Source organism: Miniopterus natalensis, chromosome 4, assembly GCF_054644295.1.
Source record: "Miniopterus natalensis isolate mMinNat1 chromosome 4, mMinNat1.hap1, whole genome shotgun sequence".
In the NCBI taxonomy this organism is placed as follows: Eukaryota; Metazoa; Chordata; class Mammalia; order Chiroptera; family Miniopteridae; genus Miniopterus; species Miniopterus natalensis.
The window spans coordinates 37,293,788-37,317,563 of record NC_142084.1 but is presented as its reverse complement, the minus strand read 5'-3'; the positions used below and the strand labels follow the sequence as shown (position 1 = coordinate 37,317,563).

The following is a 23,776-nucleotide window of genomic DNA, read 5'->3' as shown; positions in this document are numbered from 1 at the left end:
TCTCCTAGGAGGTTATATAAACTGTTCCTTTCATCATCTTATACAATTGAGACAATAAATCTCTGTTGTGTAATTACTGAAACAGAAAGGACAGGAGAGAAAGAAGTAGCGAGGATAAATGAGGAGGGTATGTTAAAAGTATGAGCAAGAGCAGGAAAACATGAGAAGACAGAAGATGGTCAAAGAGAAGCATATATCAAACAGTATCTAAAGGAAAGAGAGGAAATTGCTCAGAGAAATAGGCTTTGATGGAGTACCACAGAATTTAATTCACCTTGAGGGATTTCCAGTTAGAGTTTTAAAGATGGGCTGCATTTTACAACCATAGGCAAATGGGAGTATAATCTCTTGAATGTTTTCCATAAGCGTATAGATATGGGAAATACGTGGCCTGTGTCTTAATGGGTTAAGTCTGTGCACCTCAAACATTTTTTCCAACATAATTATTCAATTATAAGTTAAGTCAGGCTAATTTATTTAATTTGTCTTCTATGTAGCGATTTTCAAAAGTTCACAGATAAATTAGTACTGAATGAGTCATTCTTATAGTTATTATAGCATAAGACTTGTAAAACAGCTGAAAGGTTTTATATTGTTATACTTATTTATAGTTGGTGCCATTTGAAATTCTAGCCAGCTGAAATAACTTTTGAATAAGGATGCCTATGGCCAGGGATTAACACTTACGAAGCCTCCCGGACAAAATCCACGTTGAAATATAACATTGTAAGCAACAATTCATTTGGATGCTTGATTCATTCTTTTTGATATTTATAGAAATTTTTCCCCGTTTGAGGTGTGGGGAGGCAAATTTTTAACAAATCCCGTTACCTCTGTCTTGGCCTAAGTGTGTAGTGAGAACAAAGTCAAAACTTTTTAAATCAGTGTAGGCTATTATATTTCTCTTGAAATTGATATACTTTTCAAGATCCTCTATTTGTGCATGAAAATTTTGTTGCATTTACTTTTAATATTCTGAAGGAGTTAAAATAGTCTGCCACCTGCATGGCAATTTGATGTTGCTCAAAATCGAATATATTTGTTGGTAAACCAATATGTCTGTGTACTTACAGTATTTAATAAGGATTCAAAGAATAAACCACTCTTACACCCAGAGTTCTAGCTACTTTCCAGGTTTAACAGCTATAAACAGGAGTCTCCCTTACATATACTGACTGACCCAAGGAATCTAGAATGTAATTATGAAATTTGTGCTCAAATATTTTCTTGTTTTTGAACTACTTAAGTAGATAAAATTTTGCCATATATTCAGAACTATCTACCAGGAGAGATTTGGAGGCAGAATTTTTCTAAACCGATTCCTTGAAGAGGCTTACTTGTTTTCAAAAACTGGTTTTCAAGGTCATTTCAACTCCTAATCTGATAAAGCTCTTTTTTCAGCTTTGCTAGGGATGGGTACAATGGAAATGGGTTCCTTACAGAGTCCAGAATGAGTTCAAAAATATGAAATCATGCTCGGCCGGGCGTGGTTCAGCGGTGGAGCATTGACCTAGGATCCAGGCAATCGGGGTTCGATTCCCGGTCAGGGCACATGCCCGGCTTACGGGCTAGGCAGCCTATCAGTGACTCTCTCATCATTGATGTTTCTATCTCTCTCTCACCCTCCTTTCCTCTCTCTGAAATCAATAAAGATATATTAAAAATATGTATATGAAATCATCACCCACAATCCTGGGTCATGTTTTCTCTTGAAACCGCATCCCCCAAATCTTGATAACAAGCAGCACTGCCATTCTTTTAGCCTCATTGTCATTAAGGAAATTATTCCCTGCCCAAACCATGATATCCGTTCTTAGGTGTTGATAAGAATTCAAATCTTAGACTAAAAAAAAAAAAAAAAAAAAAAAAGCATCAGCACTTCAAGTAGGTTTTTTAAAATTGCTGCTCGCCACAAGAGTATCCCTGGGTCTCTCTCTCAAGTGTTGGGTCAGCCGGTCAGCAGAGTCACTTTCACTTTCCACTTGGGCACGGATAATACCTGAGCAATGTGTGCTTTAGTGATTGGCTTCACACCACCTCTCTTGCTTTGCTAGCAACAGGAGGTGTCCTTATCCGCCTGTGAGATGGAGTACTTCCTACCGCCCGGTTTGGGAGTATCAGGGTTTCTGAAAGGTGGGTTTTCAGAGTAGTAACTTCTCGGAGTGGAGCATGTTCTGCCCTCCCTGGAGAAGGCTAGCAGGGCTCGGAATGAGGAAGATTCTGTGTCCTCAGCAACGGGGGCAGCAGCCACCTTTGCGAGGCTTTAAAATCTAAGTAGATCTGCTCACACTAACTGGGGGCTCCTGGAAACAGCCTGCTATTTCTCTTTCACAAATATGAAACTGCACTATTTTTGGATGTGAACGTGACTCTTGGCAGTGGCATATTTTGCTGTCTGTGTGTCCTAGACCCTAGTACCCACAAGCTGGAAGGAACTTAGAGATGCTTCAGACAAATCCTACAGAGGTTGATAGCTCAAGGTCACGGTCAGGGAGACAGCCTGGGAACTAGGACCTAGGGCTACTCACACACATTCTTTCAGTTTTACCTAGGGGTGTGTTACTGTGCGTCAGCATTGCTCCTCTGCAGGCAAGGCATTGTAGCAACCACCTGAGCTCAGCTTGCACTGGCTAGAGTCCATGGTGGTACCTGCCTGACTTTGCTGGGGCTGCCACAGCAAAATACCACAGGCTGGGTGGCTTCAACAATGGAATTTTATTTGCTCACAGTTCTGAAGGCTGATAGTCCAAGATCAAGTTGCCAGTCGGGTTGGTTTCTGGTGAGGGCTTTCTCCCTGGCGTGTAGGCGACTGCCTTCTCCCCGTGCCTCATATGGTGGAGAGGAGAGAACGCTCTGGTGTCTCTTCCCCTTCTTATAAGGTCATCAGTCAGGTCAGGCCTCACTCCTATGACCACATTGACCCTTAATTAACAAAGGCTCTATTTCTGTTGGGGTAAGGGCTTCAGCAGATGAATTTGGCTGGTGGGGGACACACACACACAATTCAGTCCATAACAGTACCTAACCATTAAATGAAGTCCACGGGTAACTGCACTGGACCCTACGTTGGACAGCTTTATTTTGCATTGTTATGTACCTGGAAGCAATTTCAGCTAGAGTCTCTTCAGGGAACATTGTTTGTCAGGGCTTCCTAAATTGAAGTCAGGGTGCGCAAAATTACTTGGAGTCTTTAAAAGCATGGGGCCGCCAGATGGTACTTCTGAAGTAATTTTTGAAAAGATAATACAAGACTATGATACAGAATCCCAAAGGCTTATAGTGACAAGTACAGTCGCCTCTCACTTCTCTATCCTAATCTGTTACTGGTGGCTTCTTTACTTTGATGCAGGTCGTCTGTGCACTGACAAGCAATCTGTCATAGTCTTTTTCTTTGTTTGTACACAAATAATAGCATTGTAGGCACAGTTCTATACTTTACTTATTTTACTTAATAAATCTTGACAATTATTCAAAATCGGTGCATCTGGAGCCTATTATATATGTTACATTTTATAAAATGGGTGAAATATTTCATTAAGGATATACCAGTTTTCTAACCAGTCTCCTATTGATGGGCTCTGAGGTTGTATTTCTAGATTTTAAAATTTTATTTCCATCAAATATACAAACTGGACTGCAGAATATCTTTATAAATATTATTCATGTGTGCACATGCATATGCACCTGTAGGATCAATTTCTAAAAGTGGCAGTGCTGTGTCAGAAGATATGTACAGCTTATGCTCTGGTAGATAAGGCCGTGTTGTTCCCCATCGTGGTTTGTAGGAGAGGGTTTGGGGAAATTATGCAGATTTGCTTCTCACTATCTCTGTATATTGGCTCATGAATTTCTCACATTCTGGAATGTTCTCCAAGTTCCTTTCTGCCTCATTGCACCCAACTCACATGCTTCTCTCTTATGAAGTTTTTCCTGATGACTTTTTCTCACTTTTAGTCTTGGTCTGTACCACACAATGAACCTTAGTGCATGGAGTCAGGAAATCTAATAGACTCCAGGACTCTAACACTTTGCTAAATACAGTTTTTCTCTTTATATTTCTTGTGCATGTGTAATTTCCCTAACTAAATTCCCTAAGTAGAACCTGAAGTTTACCTTGCTTCTATAATAGCGATATGTATTTTTATAACATTTAATAAGATAAGAAGAACTTAAACATTCATATTTTATTCTTTCATCAACCTTTTGAAGTAGGCAGAGCATAATAATAATAATGATAATAATAAATTCTCAAGCTTATGTAAATTATTATTAGTAATGTATGATTATAATATATAATTAATGCATAATTAATATACAATATTATTGTTTCCTCATAGAGATAAAAAACTGAGACTCAATGAAATTAAATGCCCAGATCACGCAGCTATGAATAAAGGCAGGACTTCAGTTTTAACTATTCCAGATCAAATTTACTTTCCACTATCTCATGCTCTCTCTTAACATTTAGTAGTGCTGAGCACTCAGTAAAGAGTGGTAGATTGATTAAATATAAGCTTCCATCCAGATAATCCACGTGAAAACCAGATGGGTGACAGCCTTGAGTGAAAATTCCACCCTGTTCTCTACTCCGAGAGCCTGGCAGTGAATCATTTTGCCCTTCAGGGCTACTGGTCTTTAGGGAATACTTAAAACCTTTTTCGTTTTTTCTTAGCTTACACTTCCTCATTCTCAGGCCTTACTTTTTTTGGACTTGATGCCTTCTAAATGTGGTTTTTGTTGTGTGGCCAGCCACCACAATAAGGTCACTCCCTGTTCAATATTAGCCTCCGGCTTCAGTTCGTTAGGGCTGATTAAATAGGCAGTGGAGAGAGAGAGAGACAGAGAGAGAGAGACAGAGAGAGAGAGTGTGTGTGTGTGTGTGTGTGTGAGCAGCAGCCCCACAACTAATACCCACATTTATTAAGAATCGACCTCCGGATGAGTTGTATTCTCGCCTTCAGCTTGCACCCTTGGTCTGATAAACACACAGATCACCTGGGTCCCAGACTTGCCTCTCATCTCAGATTCTCTGGGCCTCTGCCTTCAAGACAACCTGGCAACGATTCGTGTGGGGAGATGTTAATATGGCTTCACTTATTAACATCGTTAATATTGCTACACTTGACCCTCTTTAAAATCTTTCAGGATTTGGTTGGGCTTCTTTGGAGCAGGTACGGCCTTAGATTTCCACTCCAAACATGGTTAATAGGCTGGCTCTTTTTGTATCCTTTCCATGAGCAGTTCTCTCCAAGAGCCTGGAAGCATGCATATGTGCCTCTGTGCAGCCTGTGAAGGTCTAGAGGGAGCTGAGAGGAACGAATAATTATTTGGAAAGCTCTTACATTCTCAGATGCTGGGGGCAGCTATTCTTAGGCCCTAGGAGGCAAATTACCACTATTATGCCAACAAAATTCCACACATGTAACTTTTTTCTTGCCAAAATGGACTAGGCCTGTCATCCTTCCTGGCCAGTGTTTTACAATGAGTGAATGTCACTGCCTTAGTTAGAATTTATGTCCCTAGGATCTTGCTCATGGCTGAGTGCCTGCCAGTGTGCTAGGATTTGGGTTTGGGGTCTTAGTGGGGGCAGGGAGAAGAGGGGAGACAGGGATTAGCTATCTTCCATGACTTTGAGAAATAATAGCTTTAACGTTTATTGAAATCAGCCCACGGCTGAAGTCAGTCTATTCAAGCAGAATGAAGGCCTTAGGGAAATCATAAATAATCTTACTTCTCCATCCATGTAAACACCTGGGGAAAACGGGGGCCTTCACTATAATGAGGAAAGATCTGGCTCCAGTTGCATGCCCCTGGGAGACCTACTCCAGAAATACGTCTTACTTCCACCTTCAGCCTGGTAGGCAGAATAATGCCCCACCCCCATCTCCAGAACCTGTGACTGTGTTGCCTCTATGGCATAAGGCACTTTGCAGGTATGATTAAGTTAAAGATCCTGGATTAGCCAATGTAATTATAAGGATCCTTATAAAAGGGAGGCATGAGGGTCAGAGGGAAAGGAGGAGATGACAAAGGAAGCAGGGGTGGAGTGATGTGGCCACAAGCCAAGGAATGCAAGCTGCCTCTAGAAGGTGGAAAAGCCAAAGTTTCTGCCCTAGAGCCTTCAGAAGGAGCACAGCCCTGCTGACACCTGGATGTTTGCCAGTGACAACCATTTCAGACTTCTGATTTCTAAAACTGTAAAATAATAAATTACTATTGTTTTAAGCCACTAAGTTTGTGGTAATTTGTCACAGCAATGGGAAATTAGTATACCCAACCATGACTGATTTTGACACCCCCAGGGAAGATGTGTCACTCCCCAGACAATCATCTCATCCTCTCCACCTGGTCCCCTGCTGCTCTGAATCAAGGGATGTCCCTTGATTCTTGTGCTGGAGGAATCTGTCCATAGTTGTCCGTGGGTGGGGTACTCGAGGAGGATTTGTCATTGTGCCTAGCTCACCCTTTGAAATAGCTATGCCTGAGTGCCTCCACCCCACCAGGGAGGACCAGCTAAGAAAAGCATCACTCACAGAGTTAAAGGTGGAGCACACTGTGCTCTTCTCTCAGCTGCTTTGTCATTGACCAAGTGTCTCTCCTGCTACCAGCCACAGGAGCAAGGCCAAGGCTCATCTAACGGTGGCAGCCCCCCATACATCTCCCACACCTGGCCCAAGACACAACTCAACTGTGCAACCTCCTGCTTTATCTTCCGTTTTACTTCCCAATCCCTGGTTAACTATCTCATGATCCCCAGTGAGTTTGTCAGAAAATGCCCACATACTTAGATGGAAATTCTGAAACCTAAGAATAAGTCACTTAAAAGTATACTCATGTGTACTAAAATTTTAAATAAGTGGAACTCAAGTTGGAAACATTACCACACATTCTTTTGTGACAGGGAATCCGAGAACTTAAAGAATTTTTTATATTATCAGTAAAATCCCTTTCTCTTAGGAACAAGACAGGTTTACTATCTTGTATGTATTTTCAGATTACATTTTGCAGTATTTTAAGAATTTTGGTTCTTGAAGGACCCCATTAAGATCTGCACCATCTGAAGATAAGAGCATTCACATGATTCCAGTCTTTCCACACTTGGAATAATTTATTTTGTCACTCTGCTGGGAACATTCAACTGTGCTTTTCCGGACTCTCTAAATGTACCCGTTAGTTACTATTATTCCCATATAAATTATTCTTCTCAAATTTCAGTTAGAATTTATTGATTTGCTTCAGATTTGGAAAGCTGCTACATCGGTTGCTCAGCAACCCGCAAATATAAACATCTTTTGCCTTCACTAGAATCTTATTTAAGGCTGAAGTCTTGACATTCAGAGTGGAATGTTTCTAGTGAGCAAATGGAGTTTCATGGTTGTAATCTGTTGGAATGGTTTTGAGGCTCCAGAACTAATATTCGCAAATGATTTTCCAAATCAAAGCTGCTAATGTGATGAAGAAAGCTATCATTTTGTTTCACTTCAGAGTTGTTTGTAAAAGAGAGAACAAGTAGTAATTTCTAGAATAAGCAAAGGGAAATGATTAGTACCAGATCACGGACACTCTGTGTTGGCTGTGAAGACTGCGTATGGACGGCCTGCGATGGGCGCTGGGAAAGGCCATTAGCTCCTTGGTGGTTAGAATGCAGACGGTGCACGCGTGTCCCACAGTGGATATAAATTATAAGGTGATGGCACATGAGCAGGATTTCTTAGAATAATCTACCTGTAATTTGGAAAATTCAAGTAAGTGCTGAAAAACAGGTCCAAAAAAAGAAACAGCAATTCTTTTTCATTTTTTCATTAGTGCTTAACTTTTTTTTTTTCTTTTTTTTTTTTTTTTTGGTTAGTGGCCACAGTCTCTTTAGACAAACAAGTCAGTGACATTCATCCCATGTCTAAGGACTTTGTCTCTGAATGAGAAGTGAAAAATGCTCTTAACTCTTCTTTTCAGCAGCGACCCATAACTGGCTGGTCGTTCTAGAACAGCCTAGCTGTCAGCATTTACCTATAATTTGCATAAGTTCTATCATCTCCGAAGCCAGATGCTAAGTAATTAAGAAGCCTCAAGATTTGTGTTTCACGTGGTAAAAACAAAAACAAAAACAGAAAACACGGCAGAAACATGACGATTTGATGCTTCAATTTCCACATTTACTTATAAAATATTGTTACAGTATTATAGGATCAGTGCCTAAGAGTTAGAATTATCTATATCATTAAACAAAAACTTTCTCAGCTACAAGCTTTTCTGAAAGACGGGTTTGTTGAGCTATATGCAGGCAGCAAAGGAGCAGGCCCTGGCACATGCAGCCTGAACCAGCGGCGGCAGGGCTGGTGGAGGCGCGTCCAGCATTCGGGATTGGCAGGGGTCTTTCTCACAAACCGTTTGGGGAAGAAAGATGTAAGTTGCTTTGAAAGAAGTTACATTGGCTCTAGATAAAGGAGTGGGAGAGGGTGGAGGAGGCTAGTTCTGGGACAGGTGTGGAGTCTGTAAGGGAACTGTGTTTGCTTGTGGGGGGTTGGTTTGGGCAACAATCCAGAAATATCATGCATAAGCAAGATGCGGTGGCGCCTGGTGGTCGACTATTTGTCTGGATAATTGCAGAAATAGCCACCTGGAAGGAAGTTAACTCAAAGCTTGGAGGTACATTCAGGAATGTTATTGGTCTTTTGTTGGTTTCGGGCTGCAGCTGTTACCTGATTAACCTCTCTTGTTTCTCCCTTCCACCCTCCCACCTGCTGTAATTTAATTTAGGACATTTCAGAATTTTCTTCTTGTTAATTTGAATATTTAAATGATTTTACTTCTTCCAGGAAGCTTAGCTTATGCAAAATAACAACACCCATCTGTAAGATCATAATTTCTCTGTTAGCAATCAGTTACTTTCATCTTTCTAAATGTTTTGAAAAGCCTGCTTCCAAGCTGCCACCAACCCCCTTTTTGTCTTAGGTAAATCTGGGCCTTGGTTTTTTTTCGTTTGCAAAATATGGAGATTGGACTTGACAGATGGTCTCCGGGTGGCACCCAGAAGTAGAACTCTGTGGTTCTGCAACAGCTTTCCATGGCTCTGTCTACATCTGGGACCTCTTTCGGTGGTCAGCTGAAAACTGGTGCATTCTTTGGATGAACAGGTCAGATAAGCAAGATCCAGAATGTCATCACCGCCGGCACCACCACGATAGCACAGCTCTGTCTTCACATTCCTACTGGTTCCACATTACCTGATCATAAAGGCCTCTCGATCCTATTTTCCAACAATGATGAGCTCGAAAGTTCGGGGTTAAACAAAAGGTAATTCTGGGAACATCGCTGACACCAGCCTTTATGTGCTCCAGATGTGAGGGTCACTTCGGAAACACCCAGGTTTGGGCAGCAGTGAAGCTAAAAGACCTCTGTGGCTTGTGATAGCATTTGCTGAGGGGCAATCAAAATGCTTCAAATAGGCACACTCTTTTCCTATTGTAAATATTTATAAAAACTACTGATTACTATTTTTAAGTGTGCTGAGTGTTTGATTGTGGTGTTGGTAGTACCGTTTGGCTGTTACTTAATACACATATGTCCGCAGAATACAAATAAGAGAGTTTTAAAGTTGACTTGGGAAGTAGTTTTTCCCCCGTTAGATCACCATGTAAGACAAGCTCCCAGGTGACAGCTGCATATCAGGCTTCAAGGCAACCAGTCCGTGTTGGAGCGGAACAGTGGTTGCAGGAGGGAAGGGTCTCCGTCAAAAAGACACATGGAGCTAATGTGTTTGAGGAGTACAGAAAATGTTATTGGTAAGCACACGGCAGAGAGAGTAGCATTTGTGAGGAAAAATAACAATGGAAATATGGAAAACCAGGCAAATGAAAGAAGGCTGCAATTATTTATTCACTTCAAGAAAAACAAAGAAAATATGCATAATTGTAATGTGCTAGCTGGCTTTACAAGGAACGGTATTTGCATCGAATACTGTTGATTTATCCAGTGAGGGATGAGGTGGGGACATAAGTAGAGTGATAGTAAATTACATCTTCATCTACCATGGCAGAATGTCAATAGAAAATGTCCAAAATTGATAATCTAAGAAATATTAGTATCATCATATTATTTAGAAATATGGAAGGAATTATGACAGTAATACCAAGAAGTGTTGGTACATCTGAGAACCACTTGTTTGAATATACGAACTTTGCAATGACGGAGAAGTTTTTAAATAGGAACATAAATTATATTCAAGAATTAATTTTTGTGGGGTTTTTGGTTTTTTTGAGAAAGAACAAAATCATTTCTATCCTTAAACAAGTCTCCTAACCTGGCTAAGTCATTTCTCCTTATCTGTAAAATAAAGGAGGCAATGATGTCAGAGAAGATGATCCAGGTGCCTGATTTTGTTGTTCCATTGAAGTCTAGAAAGGTGACATTGGCACAGCACTTGGTTCATTGTTCAGGCTGAGCAAGCCTTATAGACTTATAAAGATGATGACATTATTTCTTAAGTCACTTTCTGTAATTTACTTTAGTATCATAATCTATTCATGTAAAAGAATAGCTACTTTCCATGGAAAAGTTTGACATGCCTTTACTTTTTATTTTGCTTCTAAGTTTGACTTCAATAGATTACTGAGCTTGCGACGTTCCTTTTAAAATGTCACCTCCTTAAGAACAGGGAGTGTCATTTCTTTGTCTTCATCTTTTTATACAGCAGTGATTTTTCCCACAAGACTAGCAAATAAAAGTAATGAGTAGGGTGACTGAACAGTGCCATCCAATAAAAAATATAATGTGAACCACATATGTAATTTCATTTTCTAGCAGCCACATTTTTTTGGTAAAAATGGAGAAATAGGAGAAATTATATTTAATATATTTTATATAACCCAACATATCCAAAATATTATCATTTCAACATCTAATCAATATAAAAGTATCTTTATTAATATCAAATATTAATGATTACTCATGGCATTTTTTCATATTAGTTCTTCAAATTCCAGTGTGTATTTTATATTTCAGCACATCTCCATACAGATGCTAAATTCCACCGGACACATTTGATCTGTATTTAGATTTTATAAAACTTACACTAGAAAAAAGTAGAGACGGACTTAGAGAGCAGGCAGACAGCATTGGGGGATAGTACTTAAGAAAAAAAAAAGAGATTGAACTCATGGCCTTGGACAACAGTGTGGTGCTGGAGTGGGGGGGGGGGGTAGAAGAGAGCATAGAGGGGAGAAATGATGATGGAAAAAATTAAATTAAAAAAAAGGAAAGAAAAAAGTAGATGTTCATGCTCAAGTTGTCTCAAAAATACTTAAAAGTTTTCCAGTAATTGAACTGAGTAATGACTTTAAATTAAAATTTAAATGAACTAAAATGAGAAATGCAGTCGCTCAGTCATGCCAGTTACATTTCAAGTACTCGGTGCCGCACGTGGCTAGCGGCTGCGCGTCAGACAAGGAGCCTTCCAGAGTGGCCGATGTGCAGTCATCTCAGCGAGTGCTCAGTATCCAAAGAATGTCCCCTCCCTAAGGGCAGCGAGGGGAGAGAAGATGCTCCAGTCCCCCAGGTAGCCGAGTGAATGCTCCTTTTCAGCAGCTGTGTCACCACAGCTACCCTCACGGCGAGGGGGCGTGAGAAGGTAGGAGGGAGCTACTTCTGCTGAATGATTCTGCTCCTTTTTATAAGTTACAAAATAGATGGGGAGGAGTTCAGGGGTTTGCTTTTGATGATATTTATGAAGCAGTGTCTGTTTGTCCATAAGACACAAACCAATATAGCTATTATTTAGGGCATCGGAATTATAAGGAAAGGAAAAAAAGAGAGAAATAAGTTTTGGCACAGTCTTAGTTTGGGCTTCCCCAGGAGCAGACCTAAGACAAAGGTTCAAGTACAAGGCATTTTGGAGGTGATTCCAGGAAACAGCAGTTTGGGAATGGAGAAACTCAACAGTGAGGCCAAGGAGCCAATAAAGAGTGTGCTCTTAAGTTCCACCGGAGTCACTGCAGCTTAATCCCACTGGCGAGCTCCTCCAGCACCGGGAGGAGGGAGCTGAGGGATTTATGCAACAACTTCCTCAGTAATTACTTCAGGACTGCTCCCAGGTGGTGGCAGTTCCTCCTTCCTGGCCCACGCTCAGTCAGAGTGATGTCTAGTGGTCAAGGAAGGCCATTTAGGCAAGGAGATGCTGGCCGTTGAAAGGCAGGACAGTGTTCACTAAAATGGTGTGGACTAGGGGATACGGGTGGTAATGGACAGTATCTGCCATGGACACTCTTGGACTAACAGTGTAGAGCTTATGGAACAAAGGGACACTAGGTATATTTCAGATCTGTGGAGCTTTTTCAAAATGCATACTCAATGGCCCAACTCTTCTCCCCTTCCTAGACCTTCCGAGACCTGAGAAATGTACCCAGTTCCCCTGCCCTGTGATCTACCCATGAAGGCATAAAGACCAAGGAGCTTTATAGACTTTATTCACTTATATTAGTCTAAAAGCGCTTCATACTAATGTTCGTTACAACTAGTTGTAATTTATGGGTCCAGCCAAAGGAGATGCAGTGTTTTCCCCTTCTCTGGAGTTTGAAAGCTCATCTTTCAGAAGCCTGTTTACATCCACCAAGTTATATCAAGTTCTGTCCCACTTTGCTATGTTTTCTCATATGTTAATAGTTGGTCTTTTAACTGACATTATTATTTGATCTTACCATAAGGAAAACTATGTGGGGTTTTCCAACTTCTAGAAACCAAAACAGTAAACTTTAACTGCTCTTAAGAAATTGATTTTCTTTTTTTAAAAAATATATTTTTATTTATTTCAGAGACAGGAAGGGAGAGGGAGATATAGAAACACTAATTGCCTGCCTCCTGCATACCCCCTCCTAGGGATTGAGCCCGAGAATCGAACCGGTAACCTCCTGGTGCATGAGACTACGCTCAACCAACTGAGCCACACCGGCTGGGCATAGAATGAAAAATATAATAGTTATAAAGAACACAATAAGTGAAGTAAAATATAGAGTGGATACCACTAAAGACAAATTCATGAGCTTGAAGATCAGCTTGAGAAGCTCTTCCACAAGTCAGCAACGACAGATAAAGAGAAATTATAATGAAATACTGCTATATAGCTATTACAATGGCTGAAATTAAAAAATAGTGATAATTTCAAATGCTGGCAAGGATGTTGGGAAACTGGATCGATCATACATTTTTGGTGGGAATGTAAAATGATACAACCACTCTGAAAAGCAGTTTCTTTTGGTAGTTTCTTTTAAAAACCAAGCATGCAGCTACCCTGCAATCTAGCAATTGTACCCCTTGCCATTCACCCAAAGAAATGAAAACTTATATTCACACAAAAACGTGTATACTAATGTTCATAACAGCTTTATTCTTAATAGCCCAAAACTGGAAATAACCCGTATGTCCATCAATGAGTGAGTAACAGCTATGATGTACCACATTCTGTACTGTAGAATACTACTCAGCAATATACAGGAATTACTGTCACACAAAACAACTTGGATAGATGTTAAAGTCACTATGTTGAGTGGGAAAAGCCCATCTCAAATGGTTCCATTTATAAAACGTTCTAGAAATGACAACATTATAGAGATGGAGAATAGATAAGCCAACATCCAGGGGTTAGGGAAGGAGAAGAGGGGGAGGGAGGGAAGGAATTCCTTTGTGGTGATGGGCCATTTCAATATTTTAATTGTAGTTATATGACTCTATATGTATGATAAATTTCATGGAATTTTACACAGACATTTTAAAAATCTGTACGTACCAAAACTGGTGAAGTCCGAGTAAGTCCTATAATCTAGCTCACTGCACTTTGCCAGCCAGTTTCCTGTTTTGATAATGCACTGTAATATGTAAGACCACCACCATTGGAGGAAGCTAGGAGATAGGTGCATGGGACCTCTGTGTAATATTTTTACCACTTATTGGTCTATAATTATTTCAAAATAAAACATTTTTTAAATGAGAGGGGAAAAGCATTAAAAATATGGCAAAGAGAAGAATAAGTGCCACCAACAGGATAATAGGAATCACAGGAAAGAAAAATATAAGAGGAAAGACAACGGTTTTAGAATTAAAGAAAAAATGAAATACCTCAGATTGAAAGTATCCATATACTACCAAACTAACTGATGAATACTCAGACACAGTGACATTTAAGAACCTGAAAGACTAGCATCTCAAATATAACTCTAACAGGTTACAAAGAGGAAGAACAGGTGACTTCCAGAGAACAGGAATCATGGTGACATCAGAGCTCTCCACAGCTATGATAGCTTAAGTGGATATAACCCACATTAAGGAAATTTCTTTATATTACTATTAATAAGAATCAGGAATGGGTGCCATCCCCAACATATGCTTCCTTCTTTAAGAAGCTGGTTGTTCCACACCTCTCTATCTGGAGTCAGATACAAGGGGAGACAGGGTCTGGGGTGCACATACTCAGTCCTTTATGGATAGGACCCTGGAGTAGCCAACATCATCTCCACCCACATCTCAACAGCCAAACATTAACCACAGAGCCACAGCTAGCTGCAAGGGAGGCTGAGGATTAACACTTTGCTAGACAGCATGTGCCAGGCTAAAACATGAATACTGTAGAAGTATAAGAGACCAGATATTGGAGGACAGCTAGGTACACAAGATAATCATATGCTTTATTCCTTTAATTTGTTAATGCACTAAAAAGCATTCATATATTTTCCAATATTAAATCACCCTCACCTTCCTAGGACAGATCCCACCTTGATCATAAATATTTTTTTACTGGATTGTTGGAGTTGATTTGTGAATGCTTTATTTATGATTTTGGCATCTATGTTTATTAAAAGTGTTTTTAAACTAATGCAGAAAATGGTAATACTTTACATTTATATGGTACTTTGCAGTTTTTTGAAATTATTTCACATATGTTATCATCTGACTTTAGAATAGATGATTATCAGGAGCTGACTATTTAAAAGGCAGTAGATAATAAGTGTATAATCAGAAAATATCTATAAATGAAAACTGCCTTTTCTTACTATTGCCTAAATTCTAAAGGGCTGTCAGTGAGACTAAAGTAAAGATTAGGGGAGCGGAGGATGTATAGGACTGAAAAAGGGTTTTTGCTCACACAAACCTAGGAGGGAGTTACCACCCTCCAGGATGCACAGGGCGGAATGGGGCTGCTGGCCCTTTAAATGTCTAGCCCTGTGCTGGTGTTCCAGACATTCTATCAATGCAATGTTTGAACAACCTGGCTTTAAATGTATAAATAAAGGATTTCCTGATTATTAAACATTTTTTCTTAACTTTTGTTTTGATTCCTTACTTATCTGCATAGACTAAATTAGGCCATGGCAGTTGAGCTCCCTCTGGGAATAGGAAGCACTACATACACAGGGTGCTTCTGCTACCTGCCTGGCGGCCAGGTCACACGCACGTCCTGGTCACGCATTCTCTCAAGGGCTAGCGAGCTTTTCCCGAATACACGGTAATTACTTAACAGTGATCACTCAGAAGTATAAAGTGCCTTTGGGAGGAAAATAGCTGGGTGGCTGACATAATTTTGCAAAAAGAGGCAATTGATAATAGATTAGGCATCACAGTAAGCACAGAATTGCCCAAATAGCAAGGCCTGTTTGTAGAGTTTACCCAGAGAGAATGTGCTGTTTGTTCACGGCTCTTCCGTGAGTCTCAGAGCCTCCGGTGTGTCATAGGTTAGGTACTTAGGGCAGTGTTTGCTCTAAGGAGATCACTCAACTGGATTTTCAGCATCTACCGCTCCTCAGCCCTGCTTTCTCTCCCCTCTTCCCTCACACACCCCCTCCGAAGCAGTGACACCACAGTGTAGCTGGGGAGAATCTGCTGGCTTCTCCCTAACACTGGCTGCATGTTCCAAAATGAAGCAAAGACCAGGGAATTTTTTGATAACTCACATGGGTGCATGTGTCCCATTGGAACAGATTCAATCCTATGTCACTTTTTGCCCTGGACTTTGTGGATTGATCAGACTGGTCAGATAACTCATCCAAATCCGTTTTACCTTGTGCTGTTTTGGGAAAGCCTATGTACCTAAGTTCTTAATGACTGTTTCTACTGGGATAAATGCACACCATGTACATTATGTAGGCTAAACTGCATGGAAAAATGTCCCAGAATCCTCTCTCTTTTTTACCATCATCAGCCCTAGAAATTGAAATTCATTATGAATACTGACAATGACTAAGGTTCAAGTTCAGATGACCAGAACCTCCCCACTGCCATTTTCAGTCTCTCCAAGCGGATGTCATGTATTATGAAGACACAACAGTGGTGTGAACCACACAGGTAGTGTAACTACACACTTCAGTTTAAAATAGTTAATTATACTTACCCTACAGGAAGAGAAAATGTTTTCTCAGGTTCCTGAAAATGGATGATGAGTAGTTTAGAACTTCATGGATCTCCAAACTTTGGTTGCCTATTTTTAAAATGCTGAGCTGGGGTTTGAAACAAACTGTTCTGTTCCAGAGCTCAACTCTTTAGCATTAGGCCCTATGGTCTCCTCATATAGTACATAAGTGGAAAAATATAAGGGGATAATTAGTGGAGGAAGAGTTAGGCTACCAGACAGTAAATATATTTAAAGCCTAGACAACTAAAATAGCCTGGTGTAGGTTCAGCAAAAAATAGGTCAATCTTACAGTGAAATAAAATCCAAAAGTAGATCCAAATATGTCTAAGAATTTAGGGGAAAATAAATTGCATCCTAACTGTCTCCTCTCTACCCATCACATTATCACATGTTGTGTTGTTATTAAATCACATTTAGGTTGTTCAAGATGTAAACGTAAAAAGTAAAACTAAAAGATTTTGAAAAGAAATTTAAATGAGTATTTCTGTCATCTGTGGTGGAGAAGCTTCCTAAGCAAAGTGTCAAAACTGGAAGCCATAAAATAGAATAATAAAATTTGACTACTAAAAAATATAAAATTTGCCCTGCCTAGTGTGGCTCAGTTGGTTGAGAATTGTCCCATACACTGAAAGGCCACCAGTTCAACTCTCAGTCAGGGCACATACCCATGTTGCGGGTTCAACACCGGGTCAGGGAGCATGCTGGGCAACCAATCAATGTTTCTCTCTCTCTTCTTCTCCCTTCCTCTCTCTCTAAAGTCAATAAAAACATATTTTTAAAATATATATATATATATATATACAAAACTTGTGCAAATCTGAGCATACAAAGTCTTAGAAATAACCCCAAATCCCCTTCTCAGAAAAAATATCTTATTCTAGAGCCTTGAATAGACACACTTTAGAAATATAAATAAAAGGATCAATTAAGTGAAAAGTTATGAATCTACCACTATTTAAATATATCTAAAAAAGCTACAGCATCAGGATGAGCCCCACCAGGCCAGATTAGTCCAGTATACAAAGAAGTTATTTCTGTAGAGACAAAACCTGCCCACAGCCTTAATCCCTCAAGAAACCTCAGACCACATGCAGCCATTAGCCAAAATAAACATGGAAAGAGGAGCATTGGAATTGTCAGTAAATTCTGCAAAGTTGAAATTCAAGCCATCCAGTTTCAGTAATTCCCAGAAGTTGACAGCTAAATCTAAACACTCTGTGGCTTTGTGATTTTACAGTTGGGCCCATGCAAAGGTTTTTGGAATTAAAAAAAAAAAAAAAAGATATAATTGATGTAGCCTACACAGACACCTTTGTATGTAGCTAGCTTTTAAAGTATTTATTCGGCCCCAGTGAAATAACATCAAGGAATCTAGACTCGAAAACCTGCGTAGAGATCAAGGTCAAGTGAAAGCCCTAAGTAGCTTCTAAGAGACTTGCAAGATCCTGAGCAAATGTGATCTGGTAGCTCCGTCTAGCTGGCTGACTTCAGCATGTGAACAAAGCCAGCTTTAAGCAGCTATGGTGGTGCTTAATTTTGTCCCTAAGCTACAACATCCTAGCTGTAAATTTGCTCTCTTGAATTTGTAGTGACCCCAGGTAATAGGATATCTCCATATGGAACTTGGGCCCATGAAGAGCTTTGTGGGCATAAATTTGAATCGGGTGATCCCTGAGAACCTATTGTAGTGAAATTGATAGTCTAGTCCATGGATCAGTCACAGTGACATGTCAAGTTGCTCCATTTGGAGCTGGTATCATATCCTTACAAAGACCCCCTTGTAGAGGCCCCAGAACTCCTCTCGGAGAGCCTGTGCCTCACACAGTGTGATGAAGAATAGAGACAATGACCCAGATAACTCACACCCAAGGAAGGTGCCCCTTTTGCTTCAGACTTTCCAATAACGGGCATGTGGCGGGAGTATTTGAGAGTGGAAGTGAAACAATCCTGGAGTTATTTGTTCAGCCTCCATCTTCCCTTGCTTGGTGAGGAATCACAAGCTGTTTGTATCGAATTAGTAGAAAATCATTCTGAGACCATTATTTTATGTTGACAAATCATGTTAGAGCTCACTAAAAAACCCTATTTGGGGTTACTTCGGGTACTCTGTATAGGAGAAAATTGCCTTGAAAATGATAAGTAGAGATCTATAATCAAGTATTCATAGTGTTTGAGTGAGGGATAGAGAGGGAGGTCGCAGACAGATGGCATAAAAATGCATTTTACCCTTGTGCCATGGGGTAAGAGTGCCTTTTCCTCTCCTCAGGGTGGGTTGTGAAATGCAACATAGGGCTGTAAACTTGGACTGGTTGGGAAGGGCCCACCTTTATTTACCAGGGTCAGTAACACCTTGGGCAGTTAAAGGGTAGCTTGATCATGACCTCGCTGGCACCAAAATTATGAGTTTATTTTAGGTTCTTTTCTTATATATAAGACAGCAGCATCCCAAGGTAGCTGAAGAAAACAAAAATTTGATTCAGTTTCTGGCCGTTGGAACTTAGAAATTAGACCTGGATATTAGATCTGGCAAATAATTGTCAAAAATAGTATCATTATTTGGTTGTGTGTTACTTTATCCAGACATTTCACTATTATTTTCCCCCTCTCTCTCTTATCCCCTTACCATTGTCCCTCTCACAACAGGGGTAGAAGAGATCGTGGCAATAATGATTCCTGAGCCAAAAGGCAGGGAGATAGTCAGCCTGCTGGAAAGAAACATCACGGTGATGATGTACATCACCATCGGAACTCGGAACTTGCAGAAATATGTGAGCCGCACGTCAGTTGTGTTTGTCTCCATCTCCTTCATCGTCCTGATGATCATTTCCCTCGCGTGGCTCGTCTTTTATTATATCCAGAGGTTTCGATATGCAAATGCCAGGGACAGGAACCAGGTGAGTAGCAAACAGTTTTTTAAAGAACTTAAAAATTATTACAAAAATGAGACATGTTATTGTATAAACTTAGAGGAGCACACAAAATACTGAGACAAGACCAAAATTACCTGTTGTACCCCCACTCAAGATAAGCACTTAGTATTTGCTGTATAGTTTTTCAGATCTTTGCCAAATACACATATTTTGATATTTTACTAGTATTGTTCTGTAAAGTTGAGGTGCTTTGTCCTGCATTCCTATTGCTCATCTTTTGGACAATTATTTATTGAGGCACATAAAGGGAGAAAGGGGACATAAGCTGAGATTATGCTAATGGTGGCAACAGAATTTGGGAAGAGCCAGGATTTCCTTCTTGTGGATAGAAGAAAAGAAGATAAATAAATAAAAGCTATTTTTTAAAGCAATTAATTTTGGAAAAGATAGTATATACACATGATATGAATTGCAAAAGGTATAAAATGGTATAAATGAAAAGTAATTGCCTTCCCATATGTGCCCCTTAGTTACCCAGGTCCTCTGCCTGAAATTTCTTCTTCTTGAGACATTTTCAGTGCTTGCAAATTCATGTGTGTTTGTGTGTGTGTGAACAAATAATAGCACACTTAACTCTGAACCCTTATTTCTCACTATATCTTGAAGATTAATTTATATCAACACTCAATCCAAGCTGCCTTCTCATTTCTATTGACTGTATAACATTTTATTTTCTGCATGCTACATTTATTAAACCAGCTCCTATTGATGGACATGTTTTCTCTTACCAAAAAAAAAAAATGTACAAGTGACACTAAGCACATTCTACTGTTTGAATTTGGCCCTTTTTGGCTTTAGAAGTAAGGACTGGTTGTTAAGTCCTTTCTAGTATCTAGTCTAAGATCCCCCTTATCTGAGGGCTCCACAGAGGCGGCTCAGGATTCTTCTTCTACCCAACTAATCATCTCCCTTCCAGTGACCTCTTCTTGAACTCTTGAGATAGAGAGCCAGGACCATGACAGATTCTTTTTTTTTTAATTGATTGATTGAGAGAGAGAAGAAAACCTCGATTTGTTGTTCCACTTATTTATGCATTCATTGACTGATTCTTGTATATGCCCTGACCAAGGATCAAGCCTGCAACCTTGGTATATCGGGACGATGCTCTAACCAATGGAGCTACCTGGTGGGCCAGGGCCATGACAGATTCTTGACCAGAACGCCAATATCCATATGGGCACCCTCCCCGCCCCACCAGGAGGTTAAGAAGTCATGTGTCCCTCATTCCCCAGATGTGCTACTTTGATGGCCATTCCTGAATTCTTATCCTGTTCATAGAAACCCTGCAGAGGGCAGAGCAAAGCCAGCGAGCAGCACTCCTGCCTTGGCTCTGGCCGATGAGCCTGCCTTCCAGTGATGCTCTGGGACATTGACCCGCTGTCTCCTAGGATAGCCCATCTCCGACACAAAGACTAGGTCTGTGTCCTGAAAACCACAGGACTCTCAGTAGAAGGCGGCTATTTCAAACATGGGCAGATCAGATAAACAACATTAAGCTCTTTTTTTGTTTTTTGTAAACAATGTTGCCTTTGAGGTTAATCCAAGGAAACCAGACCTGGTTTGTGTTGTTTTATGTGAGGCCTGGTAATGACATTCAACCAAGCTTTCTTGAAAGAGTTACCCTTCTGTGTGAATACTTTTCTTAGTATTTGCACGTACATGGCCCATGGCCATTTGTTTTCATTTGCACATATTGGCCCTGAAGTTATGCTGGAACAAGAGAAGTAATGGTGTTTAAGACAAACTAGAATGTCACAGGGAAAGAGAAAAGGAAGGGAGAAGACTATGCCAAGTGTCCCAGGGGTCAGAGATGCTCCTGTCTCCTAAAGAGCAACAACCAAAACGATCTCTTCTCTGTCCCTAGAGAAAGTGCAGAGCCCACGGGGGACAGAAAGGCGAAGTGCATGTTGTTTCCCTGACGTCTTCAGTGAGGTCATTAGCGGTTGATTTGCCATGTTTAGATAATTCAAGTCTCCAAGGACCTTTGCCTCCCAGTTCTCTTCTGCATGGAAGAAAATCCTGAGCTGGGAAAACCAGAAATGACAAGACTTTACGTACTTAATTTTACTAATGAGGGGAACTGGGGTCCAGAATGTTGAGCGACTTGACCAAAGTCACACAGTTAGTGACTGAAACAGGACTGAAAGCTGGATCTTCTCACTTCTGAGCCATTGCTTTCTCCTCTACAACACCTCCCACAAAAATTAACCCGGCGTTTCCACCTCATGTCACATGTACGCAAACAGCTTTAAGTCATCACTCTGTGAGGTCACCGTGGCTGGCAGAGCAGTCAATCTCATTCTCTGACCCACTTTTCTAGATTTACGGAGTGCTGATCTACATCATAGAAATTGTGCAGATTTCTGTTACATCAGCCAGGCCTGGAAAAATCATTATAATGTATTAGAGCGAGTGAGAGAAGTGTCTGAGTCACCGTGGCCTCGAGGTTCCAGACGACTAGTACCAACTCTGTTTATGTTTACAGTGTCCTCTCTCCACCTAGAACAGAAGAGCACTTTATTTTTCCACTTGGTGGTGCTGATGATAATGACGATTATCAAATACAGATGTCAGTAAAAAGGGGCAAATATGATACAGAACTATCCTATCAGATGGCATAGAACATAAACTCTATTTTTATGCTGTTTGGCATCCTTACGTCCCTAGTTTTTTATCATCTTCACTGCATGTCTGTTTGTAACCCAGAAGGGGTCCAGGGGAAAGTGTCTTCTTTTTCTCCATTTCCTAAATATTTAGAAAGTCTCTAATTTACATGTCTTGGGTTGAACTAGAGTCTATCATTGTTTACCCTCCTTGCTGGCATTTATGTAGGATTTTCTTCGTTTAATAAATGGTTCTGTTTTTATTTTCCATGAAGCCATGTATCTTCACTATTGTCAAGGAACTAATAACCTTGGTGAATACTTTCTTATACTCATTTAGATTAAATTGATGGATAAATCAATTACTAAAATGCCCAACTCCTGATACACTCTAGTGAAAAGCATGATTTGGATCTAGTTGGGTCAGAAGAAATCTGTAGGAGCCCCTGGACAAGGGAGAGGAATCCCCCCTGAAACAAAAGGCTTCTAGAAACCTGAGGTCGTCCCTAAATCTACCTGAGGTGGTCCCTAAGTCTCCCATTAACATCCTTTTAGTCAGCATTTCTGAGAACCACAAAGGAAAGGATGTGTTGTGTGACAGATGTATCCCCCCATACCAGGCTCAGTTTGAGCAGGGCCTATGGTTTTTCTATCTTTTTTACCTGGTGCAGTTAAAAACCCAAAACCCAAAACCAGAAGAAACCAACTGTAAAGGCTACAACTGTTTTAGTTGGGCCATTTCATTAAGAATGTTTATGTTTTTACTCATCTCTTTCATTTGCATTTTGGTAATCCAGTAATACTAGTTAGAAAATTGTTGAAAGTGAGTCAGTGTTTTTATTCAGAAGTCAATATTTCTGTGTCATTTTCTTGTCACTCAAAAAGAAATAGAGACATGCATATACTGACAAAATTTGGTTTCATGCAAATATAGCATTTTTTAAAACTTTGTGGTGCTTTTCCCCTTATTTTGTTAATCTAGACTCCTGTTGAAAAACCTAGCACTCCACTGTTTCATAACTGTCTTCTGTATTTCCGAAGTGGACTTCTCTGTATTCTCTGGGGTATCTAGAACATCTGTTCTGCCCCCTAGCAGGTCAGACTCATTTACCCTTCATCAGCCACTCACACAACGTTACCCCTTTCCTCCTGAAAAGAAGTATATGTGAACTACCACCTGAAATGAGGTTGGACTCAGGGCACTTCACACCAGTTTTTCAGAATGATCAAAGAAAACGTGTCTGCCTTCCTGTGTGCATCATCTGGCCTCAGGACCTCCAGGGGGAAGGCCTCATAGACTTGATGTTGAGAGGGCTTTGTCTTTCTCTCTCTTACTCGGGTGTCTCCATCTGTTAGCCCTGCCCATTTGAGAAGCCCGGCTCCAAAAGACTGTGCCCTCCACTGAACTCCTTTAACCCCCCAGGCCTTGGTCAGCAGAATGTGGGGAATGAGATTCCTCTTTCTAATGCCCTAACCATTCACTCTGCTGGTAGCCCTAATCCCCAATACGCTCAGGTCAGCTTACTTTACATTTCCTGAATAGATAAACCATTTTCTTTTATTTAATAAAGGCAGCTTGCATTTTCCCTTAAAGGGGCATGGAAAAGGCTTTTTATTTTCCTGAAGAGAGAAAGGGATGTTTTTATTAAATACCCCATTTTTATTCAGATATAACCAAAAGTTAAGTAAAATCCATTGACAAGATAGAAAGCAGACTTTGAATTTACCTTACATGTTCCCATTTTAGACAGGCATTTCATTTGCTAAAAAAAGTATTTTAAATAAATTTTGAAAACATTATTTCTGATTCACCTCCTTAAAAAAAAGTTGCCTTTGAGTATAATCCAATA

The 23,776-nt window shown here is 40.2% G+C and overlaps 1 protein-coding gene across 1 annotated transcript in view; it reads left to right on the top strand.

Annotated features, from left to right (window-relative positions):
* The window catches only part of RNF150 (ring finger protein 150), a 172,496-nt gene that overhangs the window by 82,920 nt on the left and 65,800 nt on the right, over positions 1 to 23,776 (top strand). Inside the window, exon 2 of the mRNA XM_016206935.2 lies at positions 19,037 to 19,287. Within this exon, the coding sequence (XP_016062421.1) occupies positions 19,037 to 19,287 (251 nt within the window). The remainder of the gene's footprint in view (positions 1 to 19,036; positions 19,288 to 23,776) is intronic.